At 43.8% G+C, this 23,373-nt stretch overlaps 2 protein-coding genes across 3 annotated transcripts in view; one reads left to right on the forward strand and one right to left on the reverse strand.

Annotated features, from left to right (window-relative positions):
- Positions 1 to 1,610, reverse strand: part of ighmbp2 (immunoglobulin mu DNA binding protein 2) — an 89,978-nt gene extending 88,368 nt beyond the window's left edge. The window contains exon 1 of the mRNA XM_086007637.1: positions 1,523 to 1,610. The gene's annotated coding sequence lies outside the window, so the exon portion shown is untranslated. The remainder of the gene's footprint in view (positions 1 to 1,522) is intronic.
- On the forward strand, positions 1,536 to 21,917 carry mrpl21 (mitochondrial ribosomal protein L21). Of its 2 annotated transcripts, XM_086007638.1 has the most exons (7): positions 1,587 to 1,673; positions 15,332 to 15,392; positions 18,748 to 18,833; positions 19,149 to 19,312; positions 19,503 to 19,555; positions 20,858 to 20,961; positions 21,582 to 21,917. In XM_086007638.1, the coding sequence occupies exons 1-7, from the start codon at positions 1,613 to 1,615 to the stop codon at positions 21,644 to 21,646; spliced, it is 594 nt and encodes a 197-aa protein (XP_085863764.1). In that variant the 5' UTR covers positions 1,587 to 1,612; the 3' UTR covers positions 21,647 to 21,917. The 2 variants fall into 2 exon arrangements, with proteins under 2 accessions (XP_085863765.1, XP_085863764.1); XM_086007639.1 differs by lacking the exon at positions 18,748 to 18,833 and having other exon boundaries at positions 1,536 to 1,673.
- Positions 21,918 to 23,373: the final 1,456 nt, after the last annotated feature.

Below are 23,373 nucleotides of genomic sequence, written 5' to 3' on the forward strand. Positions count from 1 at the left end.
TCTATGTGGTACTTTGTCAAATGCCTTCCAAAAATCCATGTAAACAACATCCATTGCATTCCCTTCATCGATTCTGTTACTTCATCAAAAAATTCAGTTAGATTAGTCAAACACGATCTTCCTTTTACAAACCCGTGTTGTCTCTCCTTAATTAGCTTAAGCCTCTCCAAATGCCCATTAATTTTTTCCTTGATTGTTTCTAAAACTTTACCCACCACTGATGTTAAACTGACCAGCCTGTAGTTACTAGGATTGTACTTACACCCTTTCTTGAATAAGAGCAGGGAGGTTATGCTTGAACTGTATAAAACACTAGTTAGCCCACAGCTAGAGTACTGCGTACAGTTCTGGTCACATTATAGGAAAGATGTGATTGCACTAGAGGGGGTACAGAGGAGATTTATGAGGATGTTGCCAGGGCAGCACGGTGGCATAGTGGTTAGCACTGTTGCCTCACAGCGCCAGGGACCCGGGTTCAAATCCGGCCTCGGGTGACTGTGCAAACTCCACACAGACATTCTCCCCGTGTTTGCGTGGGTTTCCTCCGGGTGCTCCGGTTTCCTCCCACAGTCCAAAGATGTGCGGGTTAGGTTGATTGGCTATGATAAATTGACCTAGTGTTAGGGGGATTAAATACGTGGGGTTACGGTGATAGGGTGGGATATGTGTTGATGTAGAGGTTACGGGGATCGGGTGGGATATGTGTCGGTGCAGGCTCGATGGGCCGAAATGGCCTCTATCTGCACTGTGGGGTTTCTGTGATTCTGTGATTGACTGTAGAAGTTTAGCTATTAGGAAAGGTTGGATAGGTTGGGGTTGTTTTTTTTGGGACAGAGGAGGCTGAGGGGAGACATAATTGAGGTGTATAAAATTATGAGGGGCCGAGATAGAGTGGATAGGAAGGACCTAAATGACAACAGAAAATGCTGGAAAAACTCAGCAGGCCAGGCAACATCCCTGGAGAGAAAATAGAGTCGACGTTTCAGGTGAACCCTTTGTCAAGACTAGGAAGGACCTAGTTCTCTTAGCAGAAAGGTCAATAACCAGGGGGCATAGATTTAAAGTAATTGATAGAAGGAGTAGAGGGGAGTTGAGGAGAACTTTTTTCACCCAGAGGGTGGTGGGAGTCTGGAACTCACTACCTGAAAGGGTGGTAGAGGCAGAAACCCTCATTGCATTTAAAAAGTACTTGGATCTGCACTTGAAGTGCCGTAACCTACAGGGCTACAGACCAAGTGCTAGAAAGTGGGATGAGGCTGGATAGCGCTTTTCCAGCCAGCACAGACACGATGGGCTGAATGACCTCCTTCTGTGCTGTAAATTTCTATGACTCTATAAATTTCTATGATTCTATATCATCAATAAGTCAAATCGTTGAGATATTAAGAGTGAGATTTATGGTCAAAAAGAGCACATTGATATCCCACACTCTGTACAACAGTGTCCATTCCAGGTTAATATATAGAGAGGATCCAAGTCTTCCCCGGCCCTCAGTGCTGGGGCCCTCCCCGGGTTCACTTACCCGCACCCCGTTTATGTCCGTCCCTCTATCTCTTCCCCTCACAGTCCGTCCGCTTTTTCTCTCCCCCGCTGACGTCTTTCCGCCGGGAAGATGGCGGCCATCTGTGCGCGGCTGCTCGGGAGCTGGAGCCGGGGCCGAGTCCGAGCCGCCGGTAAGAGGAATGAACCCGGGACTAAGCCCTCGGCCGGCTGTAGGGCCGGAGTCCCCTGAGGAGGCAGCGCCAGGCCGGGGATCCCTCGGGGGGGGGGGGGGGGGTCAGGCAGCGGGTGTGGGCAGGTTATTGCAGCCGGAGTGGGACGGGACACTCTGCCTGGGCTCCACAGAAAGTGTGGCTGGGATAGTAGGAGGAGCCCCAGTTACCCTCTCCCCAACCCAGGGGAGAGGTGGTGATAAGAGTTTTCACAACCTCAGGACGTCCCAAAGCGCTTTACAGCCAATGAAGTACTTTTTGAAGTGTAGTCACTGTTGTAGGAAATGAGGCAGGCAATTTTGCGCACAGCAAGCTCCCACAAACAGCAATGTGATAATGACCAGATAATCTGTGATGCTGATTGAGGGATAAATATTGGCCAGGACACCGGGGATAACTCCCCTGCTGTTAAAAAATAGTGCCATGGGATATTTTACACCCACCTGAGAGAGTAGACGGGGCCTCGGTTTAACGTCTCATCTGAAAGACAGCACCTCCAACAATGCAGCACTCCCTCAGTACTGCACTGGGAGTGTCAGCCTAGATTTTGTGCTCAAGTCTCTAGAGTGAGACTTAAACCCATGACCTTCTGACTCAGAGGTGAAAGTGCGACCACTGAGTCAAACTGCCCACTTCAACTGAGATCAACTAACAGGCAAAAAAGGGGCAACTTTTATAATTCCTACGTCTATTATGATGCAGGGCTTGCAACCCTCCTGGTAAGCAAAAGGGTTATAATTCTACTTCTTCTGTTTCTGCGGAATTCATTTTTCCGTGATCCTGATGCCATGTTGGCATCACATCATCATGTGAGAGGCTGTATGTGATTCCTGTTACATCAGCGTGTGCTTGATGTAGGTTCTGCCACAATGTATGCTGCCCCACGTGGAGGCTTTGGTATAAGCCACCAAAGCAGCTTTAGGTGGGAATTCAATCCCAAGTTTATTTTTGGCAAAAGGTGGTAATCCTGTATTAGAGGAAGTTGCTATAGAATATGTCTGTTATTTGGGAGATCATCATATGTCACATTATAAACTAATATTGTTTATTTCAGAGCATTCCCTTGGATAGTTCTGATTGTGACTGCTTTGGTGGGAGATTGGCACCTATACAAAATGTGATTCACTGGCACAGCCTGAGATGAAACCACTGATAATTTAGACAAAATGTGGCTAGTTTGCTCATTATATGACATGTCTATTCAGTAATAATAATGCACTTTGTGGGCTTGTCTTGTGGACTTTTACTGTAGTATAATGGACAGTTATACAGAGTGCCCATCTTTCCCGCAATTCCATGTTTGAATCGCTCCAATCAGGTTTCCGCCCTTGCCAAAGTACCGAAACGGCTCTCATCAAAGTAACAAATTACATTCTTTGTGACTGTGACGAAGGTAAACTATCCCTCCTCGTCCTTCTTGACTTGTCTGCAGCCTTTGACACGGTTGACCACGCCATCCTTCTCCAACGCCTCTCCACTGTCGTCCAGCTGCGTGGGACTGCACTCGCCTGGTTTCATTCCTATCTATCTAACTGTAACCAGAGAATCACCTGCAACAGCTTCTCTTCCTGCTCCCGCATCGTTACCTCTGGTGTCCCCCAAGGATCTATCCTTGGCCCCCTCCTATTTCTCATCTACATGTTGCCCCTTGGTGACATCATCCGAAAACACAGCGTCAGTTTCCACATGTACGCAGACAACACCGAGCTCTACCTCACCACCATCTCTCTCGACCCCTCCACGGTGTCTAAATTATCAGACTGCTTGTCCGACATACAGTTCTGGATGAGCAAAAATTTTCTCCAATTAAATATTGGGAAAACCAAAGCCATTGTTTTTGGTCCCCGCCACAAACTCCGTTCCCTAGCCACTAACTCCATCCCTCTATCTAACATCTGTCTGAGGTTGAACCACACTGTTCGCAACCTTGGTGTCATACATGACCCTGAAATGAGCTTCCGACCACATATCCGCAGCATAACAAAGACCGCCTACTTCCACCTCCGTAACATCGCCTGTCTCCGCCCTTGCATATAAACATAAGAAAATAGGAGCAGGAGTAGGCCATTCGGCCCCTCGAGCCTGCTCCGCCATTTAATGAGATCATGGCTGATCATCCAAATTAAGTACCCTGTCCCTGCTTTCTCCCCATATCCCTTGATCTCTTTAGCCTTAAGAAATATATCTAACTCCTTCTTGAATATATTTAATGAATTGGCCTCAACTGCCTTGTGTGTTAGAGAATTCCACAGGTTCACCACTCTCTGGGTGAAGAAATTCCTCCTCATCTCAGTCCTAAATGGCTTTCCCCTTATCCTAAGACTGTGACCCCTGGTTCTGGATTCCCCCACCATCGGAACAGCCTTCCTGCATCTAGTCTGTCTAGTCCTGTTAGAGTTTTATACGTTTCAATGAGATCCCCTCTCATTCTTCTAAACTCTAGCGAATATAAGCCTAATCGACCCAACCTCTCTTCATACGTCATTCCTGCCATCCCAGGTATCGGTCTGGTGAATCTTCGCTGCACTCCCTCCATTGCAAGAACACCCTTCCTCAGATAAGGCAACCAAAACTGCACACAATACTCAAGGTGTGGTCTCACCAAGGCCCTGTACAATTGCAGCAAGACATCCTTGCTCCTGTACTCAAATCCTCTCACTATGAAGGCCAACATACCATTTGCCTTCTTAACCGCCTGCTGCACCTGCATGCTTACCTTCAGCGACTGGTGCACAAGGACACCCAGGTCTCATTGCACTTCCCCTTTTCCCAATCTATTGCCGTTCAGACAATAATCTGTCTTCCTTTTTTTGCCACCAAAGTGGATAACCTCGCATTTATCCACATTATACTGCATCTGCCATGAATCTTCCCAATCACCCAACCTGTCCAAATCATACTGGAGTTTCTCGGCATCCTCCTCACAGCACACACGCCCACCCAGCTTTGTGTCGTCTGCAAACTTGGAGATATTACATCTAGTTCCCTCGTCTAGACCATTTATATATATTGTGAATAGCTGGGGTCCTAGCACCGATCCCTGCGGTACCCCACTAGTCACTGCCTGTCACTCGGAAAAATACCCGTTTATTCCCACTCTTTGCTTCCTGTCTGCCAACCAGTTCTCTATCCAAGTCAGTACCTTACCCCCAATCCCACGTGCTTTAACTTTGCACGCCAATCTCTTATGCGGGACCTTATCGAAAGCCTTCTGAAAGTCCAAATACACCACATCCACTGGTTCTCCCTTATCTATTCCACCAGTTACATCCTCAAAAAATTCCAGTAGATTAGTCAAGCACGATTTACCTTTTGTAAATCCATGTTGACTTTGTCCGATCCTGTCACTGCTTTCCAAGTGCTCTACTATTACATCTTTATAATGGACTCTAGCATTTTTCCCACTACCGATGTCAGGTTTACTGGTCTACAATTCCCCGTTTTCTGTCTACCACCTTTTTAAATACAATTCAATTCAATTTTATTTGCCATATGTAACTAGTACAATGGAATGCTTACTCCCCGTAGGGACACGTCAGCTATTCTTAGAGCGTCGTGTTCAGAAAGTCAATTCTTTGGCATCCACTGGCAGTGGGAGCACGATGTCCCTCAGCCGCTCTGTCCTCCTCGTCACCACGGCCTCCTCCTCACTGTTGCCGGCTCGGCTCCACGTGTGGTGGCCTGCTTCTCCCGCTCACCCTCTGGCCACCATTCCCGGCTCCCCTCCTCCCAGTCGGACTGCGAGTCGTCGTGGCTGCTGCTCGATGCGCTGCGCTGCCTCCGCCCGACTCACCGAACACATCGTCCGGTCGCAGCGGCCTCCACCTCACCATCGCCAGCTCCACGGTCCGACGGCCCGGGGCCTGCTTCTCCCGCTTCCGGTCCGGCCTCTGGCCGCCATGCTCGGCTCCCCTCCTCCCAGTCGGAATACCTTCCCGCTGAGGAGCTGCCGGCTGACGAGCTCTAGCGGGTCGACGTGGCTGCTGCTGCTGCTCAATGCACTGCGCTGCCTCTGCCCGACTCGCCGAACACCTCGCTCCGGTTGCGGGAGCGAGCGGCGAGAGCGGGCCGCCCGAAGCAGGGAGAGCGCGCTAGCACCGGACCGTCTCGGTCGCCATCTTGACTTTTATATAGTGGGGTTACATTAGCTACCCTCCAATCCATGGGAACTGTTCCAGAGCTCAGCACATCCGCTGCTGAAACCCTCATCCATGCCTTTCTTACCCCTAGTTTGACTATTCAAACGCACTCCTGGCTGGCCTCCCACATTCTACCTCACGTAAACTTGAGGTCATCCAAAACTCGGCTGCCCGTGTCCTAACTTGCACCAAGTCCCGTTCACCCATCACCCCTGTGCTCGCTGACCTACATTGGCTCCCGGTTAAGCAGCACCTCGATTTCAAAATTCTCATCCTTGTTTTCAAATCCCTCCATGGCCTCACCCCTCCCTATCTCTGTAATCTCCTTCAGCCCCACAACCCCCCCGAGATATCTGCGCTCCTCTAATTCTGCCCTCTTGAGGATCCCTGATTATAATTGCTCAACCATTGGTGGCCGTGCCTTCTGTTGCCTCGGCCCTAAGCTCTGGAATTCCCTGCCTAAACCTCTCCGCCTCGCTACCTCTCTCTCCTCCTTTAAGACGCTCCTTTTAACCTATCTCTTTGACCAAGCATTTGGTCACCTGTCCTAATTTATCCTTACGTAGATCAGTGTCAAATTTTTTGTCTTACTACTTTAAAGGTGCTATATAAATACAAGTTATTGTTGTTGAGTGCAGATATATTAATCATAGAATAGAATCATAAAATGATGCAGCACAGAAGGAGGCCATTTGGCCCATCGTGCCCGTGCAGGCTCTTTGGTAGGACTATCCAATTAATTCCACTCCCCTGCTCTTTCCCCATAGCCGTGCAAACTTTTTTCCCTTCAAGTATTTATCCAATTCTCTCTTGAATGTTACTATTTGAATCTGCTTCCACCAGCCTTTCAGGCAGTGCATTCCAGAGCACAATAACTCTATTTAAAAAAAAAAAAAGTGTTTCCTCATGTCGCCTCTGGGTCTTTTGCCAATCGCCTTAAATCTGTGTCCTCTAGTTACCGACCCTTCTGCCACTGAAAACAGTTGTCCTTATTTACTCTATCAAAACCCTTCATGATTTTGAAAACCTCGATCAAATCTCCTCTTAACCTTCTCTGCTCTAAGGAGAACAACCCCAGCTTCTCTACTGTCTCCACATGACTGAAGTCCCTCATCCCTGGTACCATTCTAGTAATTCCCTTCTGCACCTCTCCAAGGCATTGCCATCCTAAAGTGTGGTGCCCAGGAATTGAATGCAATACTCCACCTGAGGTATAACCTGTGTTTTATAAATGTTTAGCATAACATTTTTTTTTATTCGTTCATGGGATTTGGGAGTCGTTGGCAAGGCCATCGTTTATTGCCCATCCGTAATTGCCCTTGAGAAGGTGGTGGTGAGCCGCCTTCTTGAACCGCTGCAGTCTGTGTGGTGAAGGTACTCCCACAGTGCTATTAGGGAGGGAGTTCCAGGATTTTGACCCAGCGACGATGAAGGATCGGCGATATACTTCTAAGTCAGCATGGTGTGCGACTTGGACGGGAACTTGCAGGTGGTGGTGTTCCCATGCACCTGCTGCCTTTGTCCTCCTAGGTGGAAGAGGTCGCGGGTTTGGGAGGTGCTGCCGAAGAATCCTTGGCGAGTTGCTGCAGTGCATCTTGTAGATGGTACACACTGCAGTCACAGTGCGCCAGTGGTGGAGGGAGTGAATGTTTAAGGTGGTGGATGGGGTGCCAATCAAGCGGGCTGCTTTGTCCTGGATGGTGTCGAGCTTCTTGAGTGCCGTTGGAGCTGCACTCATCCAGGCAAGTTGAGAGTATTCCATCACACTCCTTACTTGTGCCTTGTAGATGGTGGAAAGGCTTTGGGGAGTCAGGAGGTGAGACACTCACCGCAGAATACCTCCTCTCACCTGCTCTTGTTGCCACAGTATTTCTATGGCTAGTCCAATTAAGTTTCTGGTCAATGGTGACCCCCAAGATGTTGATGGTGGGGGATTCGGTGATGGTAATGCCGTTGAATGTCAAGGGGAGGTGGTTAGACTCTCGCTTGTTGGAGATGGTCATTGCCTGTCACTTATCAGCCCAAGCCTGAACGTCGTCCATAGAATCATAGAAAGTTACAGCACGGAAGGAGGCCATTTCGGCCCATCGTGTCCGCGCCGGCCAACAAAGAGCTGTCCCGCCTAATCCCACTTCCCAGCTCTTGGTCCGTAGCCCTGCAGGTTAGAGCATCCCAAGTGCACATCCAAGTACCGTTTAAATGTGGTTAGGGTTCCTGCCTCTACCACCCTTTCAGGCAGTGAGTTCCAGACCCCCCACAACCCTCTGGGTGAAGAAATTTCCCCTCAAATCCACTCTTAAACCTTCCCCTAATTACTTTAAATCTGTGACCCCTGGTTTTTGACCCCTCTGCTAAGGGAAATAGGTCCTTTCTATCCACTTTACCTATGCCCCTCATAATTTTATACACCTCAATAAGGTCTCCCCTCAGCCTCCTCTGTTCCAAGGAAAACAGACCCAGCCTATCCAGTCTTTCCTCATAGCTAAGATTCTCTACTCCCGGCAACATCCTTGTAAATCCCCTCTGTACCCTCTCTAGTGCAATCACATCTTTCCTGTAATGTGGTGACCAGAACTGCACGCAATACTCTAGCTGAGGCCTAACTAGTGTTTTATACAGTTGAAGCTCTTGCCTTTATTAGCCGTGGTATAGAATACAAGCATTCCGTATGCCTTCTTAACCACCTTATCTACCTGGCCTGCTACCTTCAGGGATCTGTGGACATGCACTCCAAGGTCCCTTTGTTCCTCTACGCTACTCGGTGTCCTACCATTTAATGTGTATTCCCTTTCCTTGTTAGCCCTCCCCAAGTGGATTACCTCACACTTCTCCAGATTTAATTCCATTTGCCACTGTTCTGCCCACCTGACCAATTTATTGATATCTTCCTGCAGTCTACAGCTTCCTTCAGTATCAACCACACAGCCAATTTTACTATCATCTGCAAACTTCTTAATCATACCCCCTATATTCAAGTCTAGATCATTGATATATACCACAAAAAGCAAGAAACCTAGTACTGAGCCCTGTGGAACCCCACTGGAAACAGCCTTCCAGTCACAACAACACCCATCAACCATTACCCTCTGCTTCCTGTCTCCGAGCCAGTTTTGAATCCAACTTGACACTTTGCCCTGGATCCCATGGGCTTTTAACTTCGTGACCAGTCTGCCATGTGGAACCTTATCAAAAGCCTTGCTAAAGTCCATATACACTACATCAAACACACTACCCTCATCTACCCTCCTCGTTACCTCCTCAAAAAATTCAGTCAAGTTTGTCAGACACGATTTTCCCTTAACAAACCTATGCTGACTGTCCTTGATTAATCTGTGTTTTTCTAAATGAAGATTTATCCTGTCCTTCAGAATTCTTTCCAATAATTTTCCCACCACCGAGGTTAGGCTGACTGGCCTGTAATTACACGGTCTATCGTTTCTCCCTTTTTAAACAAGGGTACCACATTAACAGTCCTCCAGTCCTCCGGCACCACACCTGAAGCCAGAGAGGATTGAAAAATGATGGTCAGGGCCTCTGCTATTTCCTCTTTTGCTTCGCTTAACAGCCTGGGATACATTTCATCCGGGCCTGGGGATTTATCCACTTTTAAAGCTGCTAAACCCCTTAATACTTCCTCTCTCACTATGTTTATTTCATCTAATATTTCACACTCCTCCCCCCGATAACAATGTCTGCCTCGCCCCTCTCCTTTGTGAAAACAGACGCAAAGTATTCATTAAGAACCCTACCGACGTCTCCCGCCTCCACACACAGATTACCCTCATGATCTCTAATAGGCCCTACCCTTTCTTTAGTTATCCTCTAACTCTTAATATATTTATAAACATCTTTGGGTTTTCCTTGATTTTACTCGCCAAGAATTTTTCATGCTCTCTCTTTGCTTTCCTAATATCCTTTTTAATTGCACCCCTGCACTTTCTGTACTCCTCTAAAGATTCTGGAGTATTTAGCCCTCGGTATCTGTCATACGCCTCCCTTTTTTTCTTTATCCTACCCTGTATGTCTCTAGACATCCAGGGGGCTCTAGATTTGTTAGTCCCACCTTTTTTCTTTAAGGGCACATATTTGGTCTGAACCCTCCGGATCTCCTCCTTGAATGCCTCCCACTGCTCTGACACTGATTTACCTTCCAAGTAGCTGTTTCCAGTCAACTATGGATAAATCCCCTCTGAACTTAGCAAAATTTGCTTTTCCCCAATTTAGAATTTTTATTTTATTTTTATTCCTGGTCTATCCTTGTCCTTTTCCATAACTACCTTAAATCTAACAGAATGATGGTCACTAGCACCAAAATGCTCCCCCACTGATACACCACCTACCTGCCCAGCTTCATTCCCTAAAACTAAGTCCAGAACTGCCTCCTCCCTTGTTGGGCTTGCTACATACTGGCTAAAAAAGTTCTCCTGGATGCATTTAGGAATTCCGCACCCTCTTGTTGCATGCGGACATGGACTGCTTCATTATCTGAGGAGTTGTGAATGGCATTGAACACTGTGCAGTCATCAGTGAACATTCCCACTTCTGATCTTATGTTGAAGGGAAGTTCATTGATGAAGCAGCTGAAGATGGTTGGGCCTAGGACACTGTGCTGAGGAACTCCTGCAGCGATGTCCTGGGGTTATGATGATTGACCTCCAACCACCACAACCATCTTCCTTTGTGCTAGGTATGACTCCAGCCAGTGGAGAGTTTCCCCCCCCGATTCCCATTGACTTCAGTTTTAGTAGGGCTCCTTGATGCCACACTTGGTCAAATGCTCACCTCACATCTAGAATTCAGCTCCTTTATCCATGTTTGGACCAAGGCTGTAATGAGGTCTGAAGCCGAGTGGTCTTGGCGGAACCCAAACCGGACATCAGTGAGCAGGTTATTGGTGATTAAATGCTGCTTGGTAGCACAGTCAATAACACCTTCCATCACTTTGCTGATGATTGGGAGTAGACTGATGGGGCAGTAATTGACCGGATTGGATTTGTCCTGCTTTTTGTGGACAGGACATACCTGGACAGTTTTCCACATTGTCGGATCGATGCCAGTGTTGTAGTTGTACTGGAGCAGCTTGGCTAGAGGCGCGGCTAGTTCTGGAGCACAAGTCTTCAGCAAGACAGCCGGGATGTTGTCGGGGCCCATGGCCTTTGCTGTATCAGTGCGCTCAGCCGTTTCTTGATATCACATGGAGTGAGTCAAATTGGCTGAAGACTGGCTTCTGTGATGGTGGGGGCCAATATGGATCATCCACTCAGCACTTCTGGCTGAAGATGGTTGCAAATGCTTCAGCCTTGTCTTTTGCACTCACATGCTGGGCTCCGCCATCATTAAGGATGGGGATATTCATGGAGCCTCCTCCTCCCGTTAGTTGTTTAATGGTCCACCACCATTGACGACTGGATGTGGCAGGACTGCAGAGCTTTGATCTGATCTGTTGATTGTGGGATCTCTTAGCCCCGTCTATAGCATGCTGCTTCTGCTTTTTAGCATGCATGTAGTCCTATGTTGCAGCTTCCCCAGGCTGGCACTTCATTTTTAGGGATGCCTGGTGCTGTTCCTGGCATGCTCTTCTACACCCGTTGTTGAACCAGAGTTGGTCCCCTGGTTTGGTGGTAATGGTAGAGTGAGGGATATGCCAGGCCATGAGGTTACAGATTGTGGTGGAATACAATTCTGCTGCTGCTGATGGCCCACAGCGCCTCATGGGTGCCCATTTTTGAACTGCTAGATCTGTTCTGAATCTATCCCATTTAGCACGGTGGTCGTGCCACACAACACGATGGAGTGTGTCCTCAGTGTGAAGACGGGACTTCATCTCCACAATGACTGTGACTGTCTCCACAACATCCTTGCTTTTGTACTCTATTCCTCCATTAATAAAGCCAATGAACCCATATGCATTTATGTAATGTGTAATGGACAGTGTTATACAGGCAGTGTGTAGAACATTAATGTGTAATGGACAATGTTATACAGGCAGAGTGTAGAACATTAATGTGTAATGGACAGTGTTATACAGGCAGTGTGTAGAACTAAATGTGCAATGGACAGTGTTATACAGGCAGTGTGTAGAACATTAATGTGTAATGGACAATGTTATACAGGCAGTGTGTAGAACATTAATGTGTAATGGACAGTGTTATACAGGCAGTGTGTAGAACATTAATGTGTAATGGACAGTGTTATACAGGCAGTGTGTAGAACATTAATGTGTAATGGACAGTGTTATACAGGCAGTGTGTAGAACATTAATGTGTAATGGACAGTGTTATACAGGCAGTGTGTAGAACATTAATGTGTAATGGATGGTGTTATACAGGCAGTGTGTAGAACATTAATGTGTAATGGACAGTGTTATACAGGCAGTGTGTAGAACATTAATGTGTAATGGACAGTGTTATACAGGCAGTGTGTAGAACATTAATGTGTAATGGACGGTGTTATACAGGCAGTGTGTAGAACATTAATGTGTAATGGACAGTGTTATACAGGCAGTGTGTAGAACATTAATGTGTAATGGACAATGTTATACAGGCAGTGTGTAGAACATTAATGTGTAATGGACAATGTTATACAGGCAGTGTGTAGAACATTAATGTGTAATGGACAATGTTATACAGGCAGTGTGTAGAACATTAATGTGTAATGGACGGTGTTATACAGGCAGTGTGTAGAACATTAATGTGTAATGGACGGTGTTATACAGGCAGAGTGTAGAACATTAATGTGTAATGAACAGTGTTATACAGGCAGTGTGTAGAACATTAATGTGTAATGGACAGTGTTATACAGGCAATGTGTAGAACATTAATGTGTAATGGACAGTGTTATACAGGCAATGTGTAGAACATTAATGTGTAATGGACAATATTATACAGGCAGAGTGTAGAACATTAATGTGTAATGGACAGTGTTATACAGGCAGTGTGTAGAACATTAATGTGTAATGGACAGTGTTATACAGGCAGTGTGTAGAACATTAATGTGTAATGGTCGGTGTTATACAGGCAGTGTAGAACATTAATGTGTAATGGACAGTGTCATACAGGCAATGTGTAGAACATTAATGTGTAATGGACAGTGTTATACAGGCAGTGTGTAGAACATTAATGTGTAATGGACAGTGTTATACAGGCAGTGTGTAGAACATTAATGTGTAATGGACAGTGTTATACAGGCAGTGTGTAGAACATTAATGTGTAATGGACAGTGTTATACAGGCAGTGTGTAGAACATTAATGTGTAATGAACAGTGTTATACAGGCAGTGTGTAGAACATTAATGTGTAATGGACAGTGTTATACAGGCAGTGTGTAGAACATTAATGTGTAATGGACAGTGTTATACAGGCAGAGTGTAGAACATTAATGTGTAATGGACAATGTTATACAGGCAGAGTGTCGAACATTAATGTGTAATGGACAGTGTTATACAGGCAATGTGTAGAACATTAATGTGTAATGGACAATGTTATACAGGCAATGTGTAGAACATTAATGTGTAATGAACAGTGTTATACAGGCAGAGTGTAGAACATTAATGTGTAATGGACAGTGTTATACAGGCAATGTGTAGAACATTAATGTGTAATGGACAGTGTTATACAGGCAATGTGTAGAACATTAATGTGTAATGGACAATGTTATACAGGCAATGTGTAGAACATTAATGTGTAATGGACAATATTATACAGGCAGAGTGTAGAACATTAATGTGTAATGGACAATATTATACAGGCAGAGTGTAGAACATTAATGTGTAATGGACAATGTTATACAGGCAGAGTAGAACATTAATGTGTAATGGACAATGTTATACAGGCAATGTGTAGAACATTAATGTGTAATGGACAGTGTTATACAGGCAGAGTGTAGAACATTAATGTGTAATGGACAATGTTATACAGGCAATGTGTAGAACATTAATGTGTAATGAACAGTGTTATACAGGCAGTGTGTAGAACATTAATGTGTAATGGACAATGTTATACAGGCAGTGTGTAGAACATTAATGTGTAATGGACAGTGTTATACAGGCAGTGTGTAGAACATTAATGTGTAATGGACAATGTTATACAGGCAGTGTGTAGAACATTAATGTGTAATAGACAGTGTTATACAGGCAGTGTGTAGAACATTAATGTGTAATGGACAATGTTATACAGGCAGTGTGTAGAACATTAATGTGTAATGGACAATGTTATACAGGCAGTGTGTAGAACATTAATGTGTAATGGACGGTGTCATACAGGCAGTGTGTAGAACATTAATGTGTAATGGACAGTGTTATACAGGCAGTGTGTAGAACATTAATGTGTAATGGACAGTGTTATACAGGCAGAGTGCAGAACATTAATGTGTAATGGACAGTGTTATACAGGCAGAGTGTAGAACATTAATGTGTAATGGACAATGTTATACAGGCAGAGTGCAGAACATTAATGTGTAATGGACAGTGTTATACAGGCAGAGTGTAGAACATTAATGTGTAATGGACAATGTTATACAGGCAGTGTGTAGAACATTAATGTGTAATGGACAATGTTATACAGGCAGTGTGTAGAACATTAATGTGTAATGGACAGTGTTATACAGGCAGTGTGTAGAACATTAATGTGTAATGGACAATGTTATACAGGCAGTGTGTAGAACATTAATGTGTAATGGACAATGTTATACAGGCAGTGTGTAGAACATTAATGTGTAATGAACAGTGTTATACAGGCAGTGTGTAGAACATTAATGTGTAATGGACAATGTTATACAGGCAGTGTGTAGAACATTAATGTGTAATGAACAGTGTTATACAGGCAGTGTGTAGAACATTAATGTGTAATGGACAGTGTTATACAGGCAGTGTGTAGAACATTAATGTGTAATGGACAGTGTTATACAGGCAGAGTGTAGAACATTAATGTGTAATGGACAGTGTTATACAGGCAGTGTGTAGAACATTAATGTGTAATGAACAGTGTTATACAGGCAGTGTGTAGAACATTAATGTGTAATGGACAATGTTATACAGGCAGTGTGTAGAACATTAATGTGTAATGGACAGTGTTATACAGGCAGTGTAGAAGATTTAACTATGCACTCTATAGAGAAGCTTGACATCTGTGGGTGTAGAGGAAAATGTTCTACTCTCTATAGAGCAGTCCTTCATCTTGAATTTGACCTTGAATGGGAAGAAAGGTGAATAAAGCAAGTTTTATTTTGGAAAAAAAACTTTGAATGTTTCATTTGACAGAAAGAGTCACAGTTGGAGCTCAGCGATTAACAAAGGAAGACATAAAAATAGAAATTCCTTTTCAGTATAAATGTTCAGAGAAGCAATGAGAATAGAACATGCTTTATTCAGAAAAGTATTTATGACTTAAATTGTTTACACAAATTCAACAAGCAGTTTCCTATTTTGATATATATAAATGTTATATGCATACAGTATGTAACAAATAACATTCTCTTTTTATAGTGTCTTCAGTGTCATGTGCAGCAAGATACCAGAGTTCTCAGAGCAGCGTGTTTCAGCCAAGGTAATTTGAGAATCGGCGCGAAATTGTTCATTTTAGTCGATACTTGTAAGTCCTAGCCAATCATACAGTGCACATCAGGAGAAACTGCTTCCACTGGTGGGTGAGGTGGTAATCAGAGGACACGGATATAAGATCATTGGCAAAAGAAGCAGAGGGGCAGTGAGAAAAACATTACGCAGTGAGTTGTTATGATCTGGAATGCATTGCCTGAAAGAGTGGTGGAACCAGATTCAGTCGTAACTTTCAAAAGGAAATATTTGCAGGACTATGGGGAAAGAGCAGGGGAGCGGGACTAATTAGCTAGCTCTTTCAAAGAGCTGGCATAGGCACGATGGGCCGAATGGCCTCCTTCTGTACTGTATGATTCTATGATATCTTAACAGGAATTATGGGCTAATTTAATGTTCAATGTTTCTTTCTAAAGTTTTTAAATGAAGAAATTAGGTAAATCCTGTAAATTTTGAAAATCTGTTGTTGCATTTTCTGCTTGAGCTATATAAAACTGTGCAAGAAAAGTGTAACCACATTGTTCAAATTAAATTCCTGTTCCCCACAATGACGGTTACTAATTGGTGCAGAGTATTGCCTTATTTGGCAGTTGAAGACTCTGGTTGTCTCTGCATTTAGATCAGCGGTTTTCAAACTTTTCTGTGTGGGGTCCTTCTGCAAATTGACACGATTCCGGATGCGCCTAGACCTAACTTCAGAAAGACAATGGCCCAGAATTTCCTGGAAAGTCGGAGTGTACCTACGTCGTAAAGCATTTTCCAACACAAAAGTCCGAAGAAAATGTAACGTGAGTGACGCCGGTTTTCACGCTGCTCCATATTCTCCTCTGGCCGCTTCGCCGAGACCTCCGCCAAAACATCTCTGAAGCATCATTTATCATATTTCCTCCCATTTTCAGCTGCGAGTGCAAATTTCCTGGATTTACTTGCCATGTCCAGTTGATCCAAGAAATCATGGCGTAGGTGGGCCCGAGATCACCTACTAGCAATGTAATTTATGGCTCTCGCACGATTCTCAGCCTGGGAGAACCATTCAAGCTTTGCAGCCTCATCTCTGCTGTTTGGAATTGATTTTTCAGCCTTGTTTTGCATACTCTCTTGCTGACATCTTCAGTTTATCCTGTCCAGTAGAACATTACTTCCATGTGAACCCGAAGAGAGATGTGGCTAAAAAGGCCAGCATCAGTGAGGCAGTGCAGAGGTAATTGAGCATCAAAGATCAAGATGGCAGCAGTGGATTCTGGTCACGGCTTTGAGGTGCCGCAAATCACGGCCGATGGATCACAGTGGACGCGAGTATTTGACGTGCTCCTGGGGCGTTCTTCTCATCAATCCTTCACTCACACCTTCTGTGAAGATTTGCATCGGGACAATCAGCACGCAAACCGGCAGGAGCTACAGTGTAACTTGCTGATTACAGCACTCCAGGAAATTCCTGGCCAATATCAGCTCCCCAAAGGAGAACCGTGTAGAAGACATTTTTCCATTTATGTATGGAAGCACAAAAAACACTGCTATTAAATGAACAAGTACAAAAAAAATCCCATAGGATAGCATTCTCAATACATTGCTCGTGGGGTGCAATACACCTAGCCCCAGACAGAAATTGGCAACTCCCAATATTCATCCAGTTTGAAAGCCATTTATATAATTTCTGTAGGTGTGTAAAAAAAAAGAAAAAGTTTTTTTATCATGCAGTGCAACAATGTATCACAGTGCCTATAATCTCTTCAAATTATCAAACCAACGAAGCTCATCCAATGATGAAGTTTAAAGATTATGGGCAAGAAATTATAACCCAGGAATGGGCGGTATCTTTAGAAAAGTTTGAGAATTAGCGCTAGGTGCTAATGCTTTAGACTGCGTGCAAAATTCATTCTCACTGCTCAAAGAAATGATTGGGATGCTAAATCAAGTCTTAAAAAGGCCGAGCTCAGTGACGTTACACTGAAAGGGTGGACCAATATCGGGTGCAGTGTAATCGCAACTCATCATTGCCACAGGCTTTTCCCAGTACTGAAAGGGGAGGTTCATTGATACTGCAGCACCTCATTCTCAGCATTGCTGGCTGTGCAGCTACCTCAGCAAGGAGAAGCACAACAAGGAGAGGGAGCCGGTGGACTGAAGCAGCTGTGCTCAGTCGGGTGGTCAGGGTGATTGAATGCTTCAACAAATGCTACATACCACCATCTGTTCCACAAGCTTCACACACTGCCCAAAGCACTAAACCCCCAGCACTCACGTTCCAACAATCTCTACCTACCAATACTCACACCTCACACCTTGCACACAATGACTGCTATTCAACTATGGCAGGCACAAGGATCATTAGTTATTAGAATTAATGTGATGTTTATGCATAAATTTATTCATGGAGTTTGCAATATTTTGTGGTCACTCTCATTTCACCTTTGCTCCCAGGAGGATGCTGTGATATGGCAAGACACAGGGATGGTATGATGGGCACGTGGTGAGCAAAAGGGATCTGGGGTTTAAGTCACCCTGGTGAGAGCCCTGATGTCCCTCCTCATCCCTCTGTGCACATGTTCCCGTATTTCTTGCTGCCTACGCTCCCTCCGGCATAGCTCCTGGAGGGCGAGGTGGCGCCAGTACAGCCCCCATTAATGTTGGCAAGTGTAGCAGTTTGAATCTTTGAACAATAAATGTAGCCACTTTGCACTTGCCAGAACATTGCTGATAAAAAAGAACCTTGAAATTACTCATGCAAACTTATCCACTAGCGGAAACTGACAAGAGACCACAGAAACTAACCTGCAAATGATTAATGCGGATGCCTTTATATAACATCCCTGGAGCCGACGTCCTGCAGCTGAGCGCCTGCTCTCCCTGTCGCTGTCTGGTCGAGGCGCAAAGGTAAGTGTCCATAATGAATTTGGCAGATTGGGCACCCAGTGAGCGTTGTACACTCACTGACGTCACGATCTGCCTGGCATTGAAGTCCCCGGCGCTACCTCATAACGGCGGCGCAACGGGGGGTCCGGATTTGCCATGCGCCGCCGGACTCGCCTCACCCCGGCGCTACTGTACCAGCGTCCCGTTAGCGCCAGCCGGAGGTGCTAACCAACTGAATTTTTTCCCCTATATAGCATTTACTATACTACCAGAAATAAAGCCTGTCATTTTTTAATTGCAAAATCTGTTTATACCTCATTAAAATGGCTTTGAATGCATTTGTCTTAATAAACTGAAAAATCATTTTTAAAGGCTTCAATATAGTAGTTCAGTACTTCCCTTGGATTTCATAAGTTTGATGTTTATAACAAAGAATGTGTTAATTAAATTTACTGGTGATTTGATATTATGTCATTGTAAATTAAATCTAACAGAAAAGATGCAGTAACATCATTGTCAAAACCGCCATGGCCTGAGGTCAAATTGCCGGATCCTGAAGAAGAGGCAAAACACCACATAGGTAAAATTTAAAATTATGCACTTTGGCTAAAGCACAAGCATTATCTGATAGACATCCCCATTAACGTATAATCTGATAGATACTCCCCATAAAGCACTTGAGGCATAATCTCATATTACCCACCCCTGCTAGAGCAGCACTTGGATATAATTTGATATTCATTCCTATTGAAGAATCACAAAAGATAAAATCTGATTTTGCCCATTAAGCTATCATGGAGCTGTGTTGACTGATGTGGGAGCAGATTTCTGAAAGTTATATCTGCAATCTGTGCCAAAAGACCAATTTGGTCAGTTAGCTGTGTTTTGTTTGCAGAGGTTGTACAGAATGTAAAGACTCTGATCTCCACGGGAGAGTACAGCAGATTGTTTGCAGTCGTCCACTTTGCTAGTCGGCAATGGAAAGTAACCAACGAAGACTTGATCCTGATAGAAAATCATATTGAAGCAGACTGTGGAGATAGGATCAGGTTAGAGAAGGTAAGGGAATGAGCGTGACCTTATGAAAATATGCATAGTCCATCTAATCAGAAAAAAAGTATCTTCATATTTGCTGGGGAGCTCTGATCTTAACTAATCACCACCCTGTAAAGAACAGAAATGCATTTTGAGAAATGCTAAGTGTCAGTGTGATGTTTTTAAAAATGCATGCTGTGTGTATTTTTTGTAGGTTCTGTTAGTTGGTGGGGATGACTTCACGCTAATCGGAAGGCCACTTCTTGGGTAAGTTTTAGTTTATAAAAATAAACATGATTCACTAATACACGAAAATGAATCTTATTTAAACTATCTACGCACTTAACATACGGAGAGCACCCATGACTTTTGCAGTGTATCCAGGAAGAGCTAAATAATTAAATTAGTTTATGACCATTTTCACTTATGTAGTAACTGTTTTAAAATGTATTTTTATTCCACATTGTAGTTAATTTCCCCTCTCATTCCCCAAGTGGCATGTACTGTTCTGTATGTAGGTGAACAGGGCAAAGACTTGCTCACAGCTCTTTACTCATGCTGACGTACTTGGTGACTTATTTGGGAGATGTGCTTTGCAGCCAGTCTTAACTTTGTAGTGAACTTGTTCTTCTGACAAGTGATTTCCTTTCGTTATTCTTTGGGTGCCCGTTTATAAACAGACACACTAGGAACCAACAGTTTGCCTTTAACCACTACCGTTGTAATAAGAACATAAGAAGTAGGAGCAGGAGTAGGCCATACGGCCCCTCGGGCCTGCTCCGCCATTCAATAGGATCATGGCTGATCCAAACCTAGACTCACGTCCACATCCCTGCCCTCTCCCCGTAACCCCTAATTCCCTTACCAGCTAGGAAACTGTCTATCTCCGTTTTAAATTTATTTAATGTCGCAGCTTCCACAGCTCTCTGAGGTAGCAAATTCCATAGATTTACTACCCTCTGAGTGAAGAACTTTCTCCTCATCTCAGTTTTGAAAGGGCAGCCCCTTATTCTAAGATTATGCCCCCTAGTTCTAGTCTCACCCATCAGTGGAAACATCCTCCCCGCATCCACCCGATCAAGCCCCCTCACAATCTTATATGATGTGGATGTGTTAATGTGGAAATATTTTGAGTTTGTAACAAAACACGATACAGGATTTCCATTCAGCTCGAGTCTTTGGCATTGGGCAAGCTGGGAACAATACCTCCATACAATTGTACCCATAAAAATCGATTTGCGATGCCTATTAAACTTCTACAGTATTAAGAATTTTATCAAACTTGAAAATGACTTCAGGTCATCAAGTCTGACTGATGGAGCCTTTTCATGCATGGTTGCTCCCTATTTTAAACCTTTAAACATTGAGCAAAGTTTGCACTGGCTCAAAATGCTTAGGGCTGCTGGTTAGCACACATGTGCCTTTTAAAAGATTAATTTGATGTAATCACAATTGAGTCATGGTGAGGCCCAAAATCTGGTGTCTGTTTCACTTGTGAAGCACTTCTGTGAAGTGCCTTGGGACGTTTTACTACGTTAAAGGCACTATATAAATGCAACTTGTTCTTAGGCGAGACCTTGTACGAGTGGAGGCAACAGTCATTGAGAAGACCGAATCTTGGCCTAGAGTACACTTCAGATTCAAACGGAGAAAGCGTTACCATAGAACAAGGAGTAAGTAAAGATCCGCAATATTTTAGAAATGAACAAATATTTTGCTTTTAATGTATTGTAACTAAAATTAATGTTTTATCTGTAAGTGTACTTAGAAGGTTCTTCTGCAAAAATCAGTGTAGAATTCAGTTTTGCTGCTTGTGTCACTCCCTCGGCACAGAAGAGTGTAAAATCCCTCTGGTGCCTAGATCAGCCTTTACGTAGCATATTTGTGTCCCTTACTTTATGCATTTGACAGCATGCACTGATACATTCACTTTGAAGCAGCAATAATGATTGATACTAAAAAAAATTGCTCGTTACAAACCTTAATATGACTTTGTATTCCATTTACTGCCTAAAATAATGTTTTTATTTTTATATGCCATTCCTAACTTTGTTTATAATTATCTTGTTTAATTTTGTACTGAATCTATTTATCTTCCCTCATGGATTCCCTTGTTTGAAGCATTTTTCTTTCTTTATGTTTACCTCTTTGGTCCATGGTCCTAATTCTTGATATTAGGCTTTTAATTTATATATATTTTTCTAGCTTTTTTTAAAATCCCTTAAAAGTTTTCCACTAGTATCTTGAGGTTTCATTTAAATGGGATGATCATGTTTTTTTTCTTCTTTTACAGTAAATGTGCAACCTCAGACTGTTCTCCGGATCAACACAATTGAGATTGCTCCAGCTCTGGCCTGACAGTATAAACAATCTCATACTGTCCTGGTGGTCTTGGTCAAATCTCGAGGTTAAAGTGAAAGGACGCCATCCTGTAAACCCCAGATCCAGGCACAGGGACTACATTCCTATGGGCTCGCAATCATGTGGTATTATCTAATATTTTGAGTTTGGTTCCATAGGTGACTGTTGATGCTTGAAGTCTTTCTATAAGAAATGTGTTCCAGATCAGTTATATGTAATGTTGAAAAGATGTACAGTATGTGAAAATAAATCTTTTTATAAAATCTGATTCCAGCTGTCCCTTTTAAACATAGTTAGGGAGCTTACCTATCATGGAGGGAGGAGTGGGTCATTGTCTACCCATAGCACCGTGATAAGGATGGGGGTGGGGACAGTGGACAGAATAGTCGAGCAACCCAGTGGCCTCCATGAATAATACAATGCTGAAGAACAAAGCTGTTGATAAATCTACAAACCTTTATACCATCATTTGTCGCGTTTATTTACATGTGAGGTCCACAGTTCTTTGTGGGGTAGTATAGTATTCTTCAGCATGAACCTGGATACTGAATGCCAGCAGGCTATTCAACTATGCGAAGCTTTTCCGTGAATGCTCGTTCCAGCAGGAATTACTGGATAGTGATCAGGAGCTGGAACTCTCTCATTTTTCATCTCCCTTGTCCAAGCAGTTGTTTGTTAATAGTGTGCTTACTGCAGGTAGGGAAAAGTATTAATAGTTCCGGTAAAAACAATAAGCCAAAGTTTTCATGGAAAGAAAATTGAAAAATGCAATCCTCAAAGCACTGGTGAAATGATTGGAAAATCCCATAATCTTGGGTGATAATGGAAGTTGTCTTGTTCAGTCACTCTAAAGCAGTGGGCCTGCTGATTCATTATTTCACATTCTCATTAATTATATCCCTGACTTCCACTAATTTGTAAGCCTTATTGTGTGATGCGTGTGTGTGTGTGTACCCCACCCTATAAAGATTAAGAGATAGCGAGGGTGGGGAAGTGAGTCATTAACATACTGTGGAAAAAACAGAAAGAGACAAGTTCTAACCAAACTGGGTGAAGTGAGCGTCTCAATGGTGTATTTGTCTCTGTTCAGTCATGGTACAAGTTTCAAGGATTAAAACAGCAGTTTCAAGACAAAAAAAGTGTTTTCATTAATGCCCTTTATTACTTTTCTACAGTTTCAAAACAAAACTATTTTGATGTGATCAAACCCCTAGACAAGTTGAAGTAGAACGAACAAGAATCCATAGAAGACATTTTTAATACTGCCCAATCTAGCAAATTACTATCTTACAAATAAAAGAACTTGCATTTATTTGGGCCTTGTCACATCAGGATGCAAATTGCAAGATCCAAACAGCGAATCACAGAAACATAGAAAAATAGGAGCAGGAGTAGGCCATTCGGCCCTTCAAGCCTGCTCCGCCATTCAGCACAATTATGGCTGACCCTCTATCTCCATTCCATATTCCCCCTCTCTCCACATACCCCTTGATGCCTTTTGTGTCTAGAAATCTATCTATCTCCTTCTTAAATATATTCAGTGACTTAGCCTCCACAGCCTTCTGTGGTAGAGAATTCCACAGGTTCACCACCCTCTGAGTGAAGAAATTTCTCCTCATCTCAGTCCTAAATGTCCTACCCCGTATCCTGAGAGTGTGACCCCTCGTTCTAAACCGTCCCCCCGCCGCCCCAGCCAGGGGAAACATCCTCCCTGCATCCAGTCT

Source organism: Somniosus microcephalus, chromosome 15, assembly GCF_052327205.1.
Source record: "Somniosus microcephalus isolate GS21.2 chromosome 15, FLI_Smic_1.0, whole genome shotgun sequence".
Classification (NCBI taxonomy): Eukaryota; Metazoa; Chordata; class Chondrichthyes; order Squaliformes; family Somniosidae; genus Somniosus; species Somniosus microcephalus.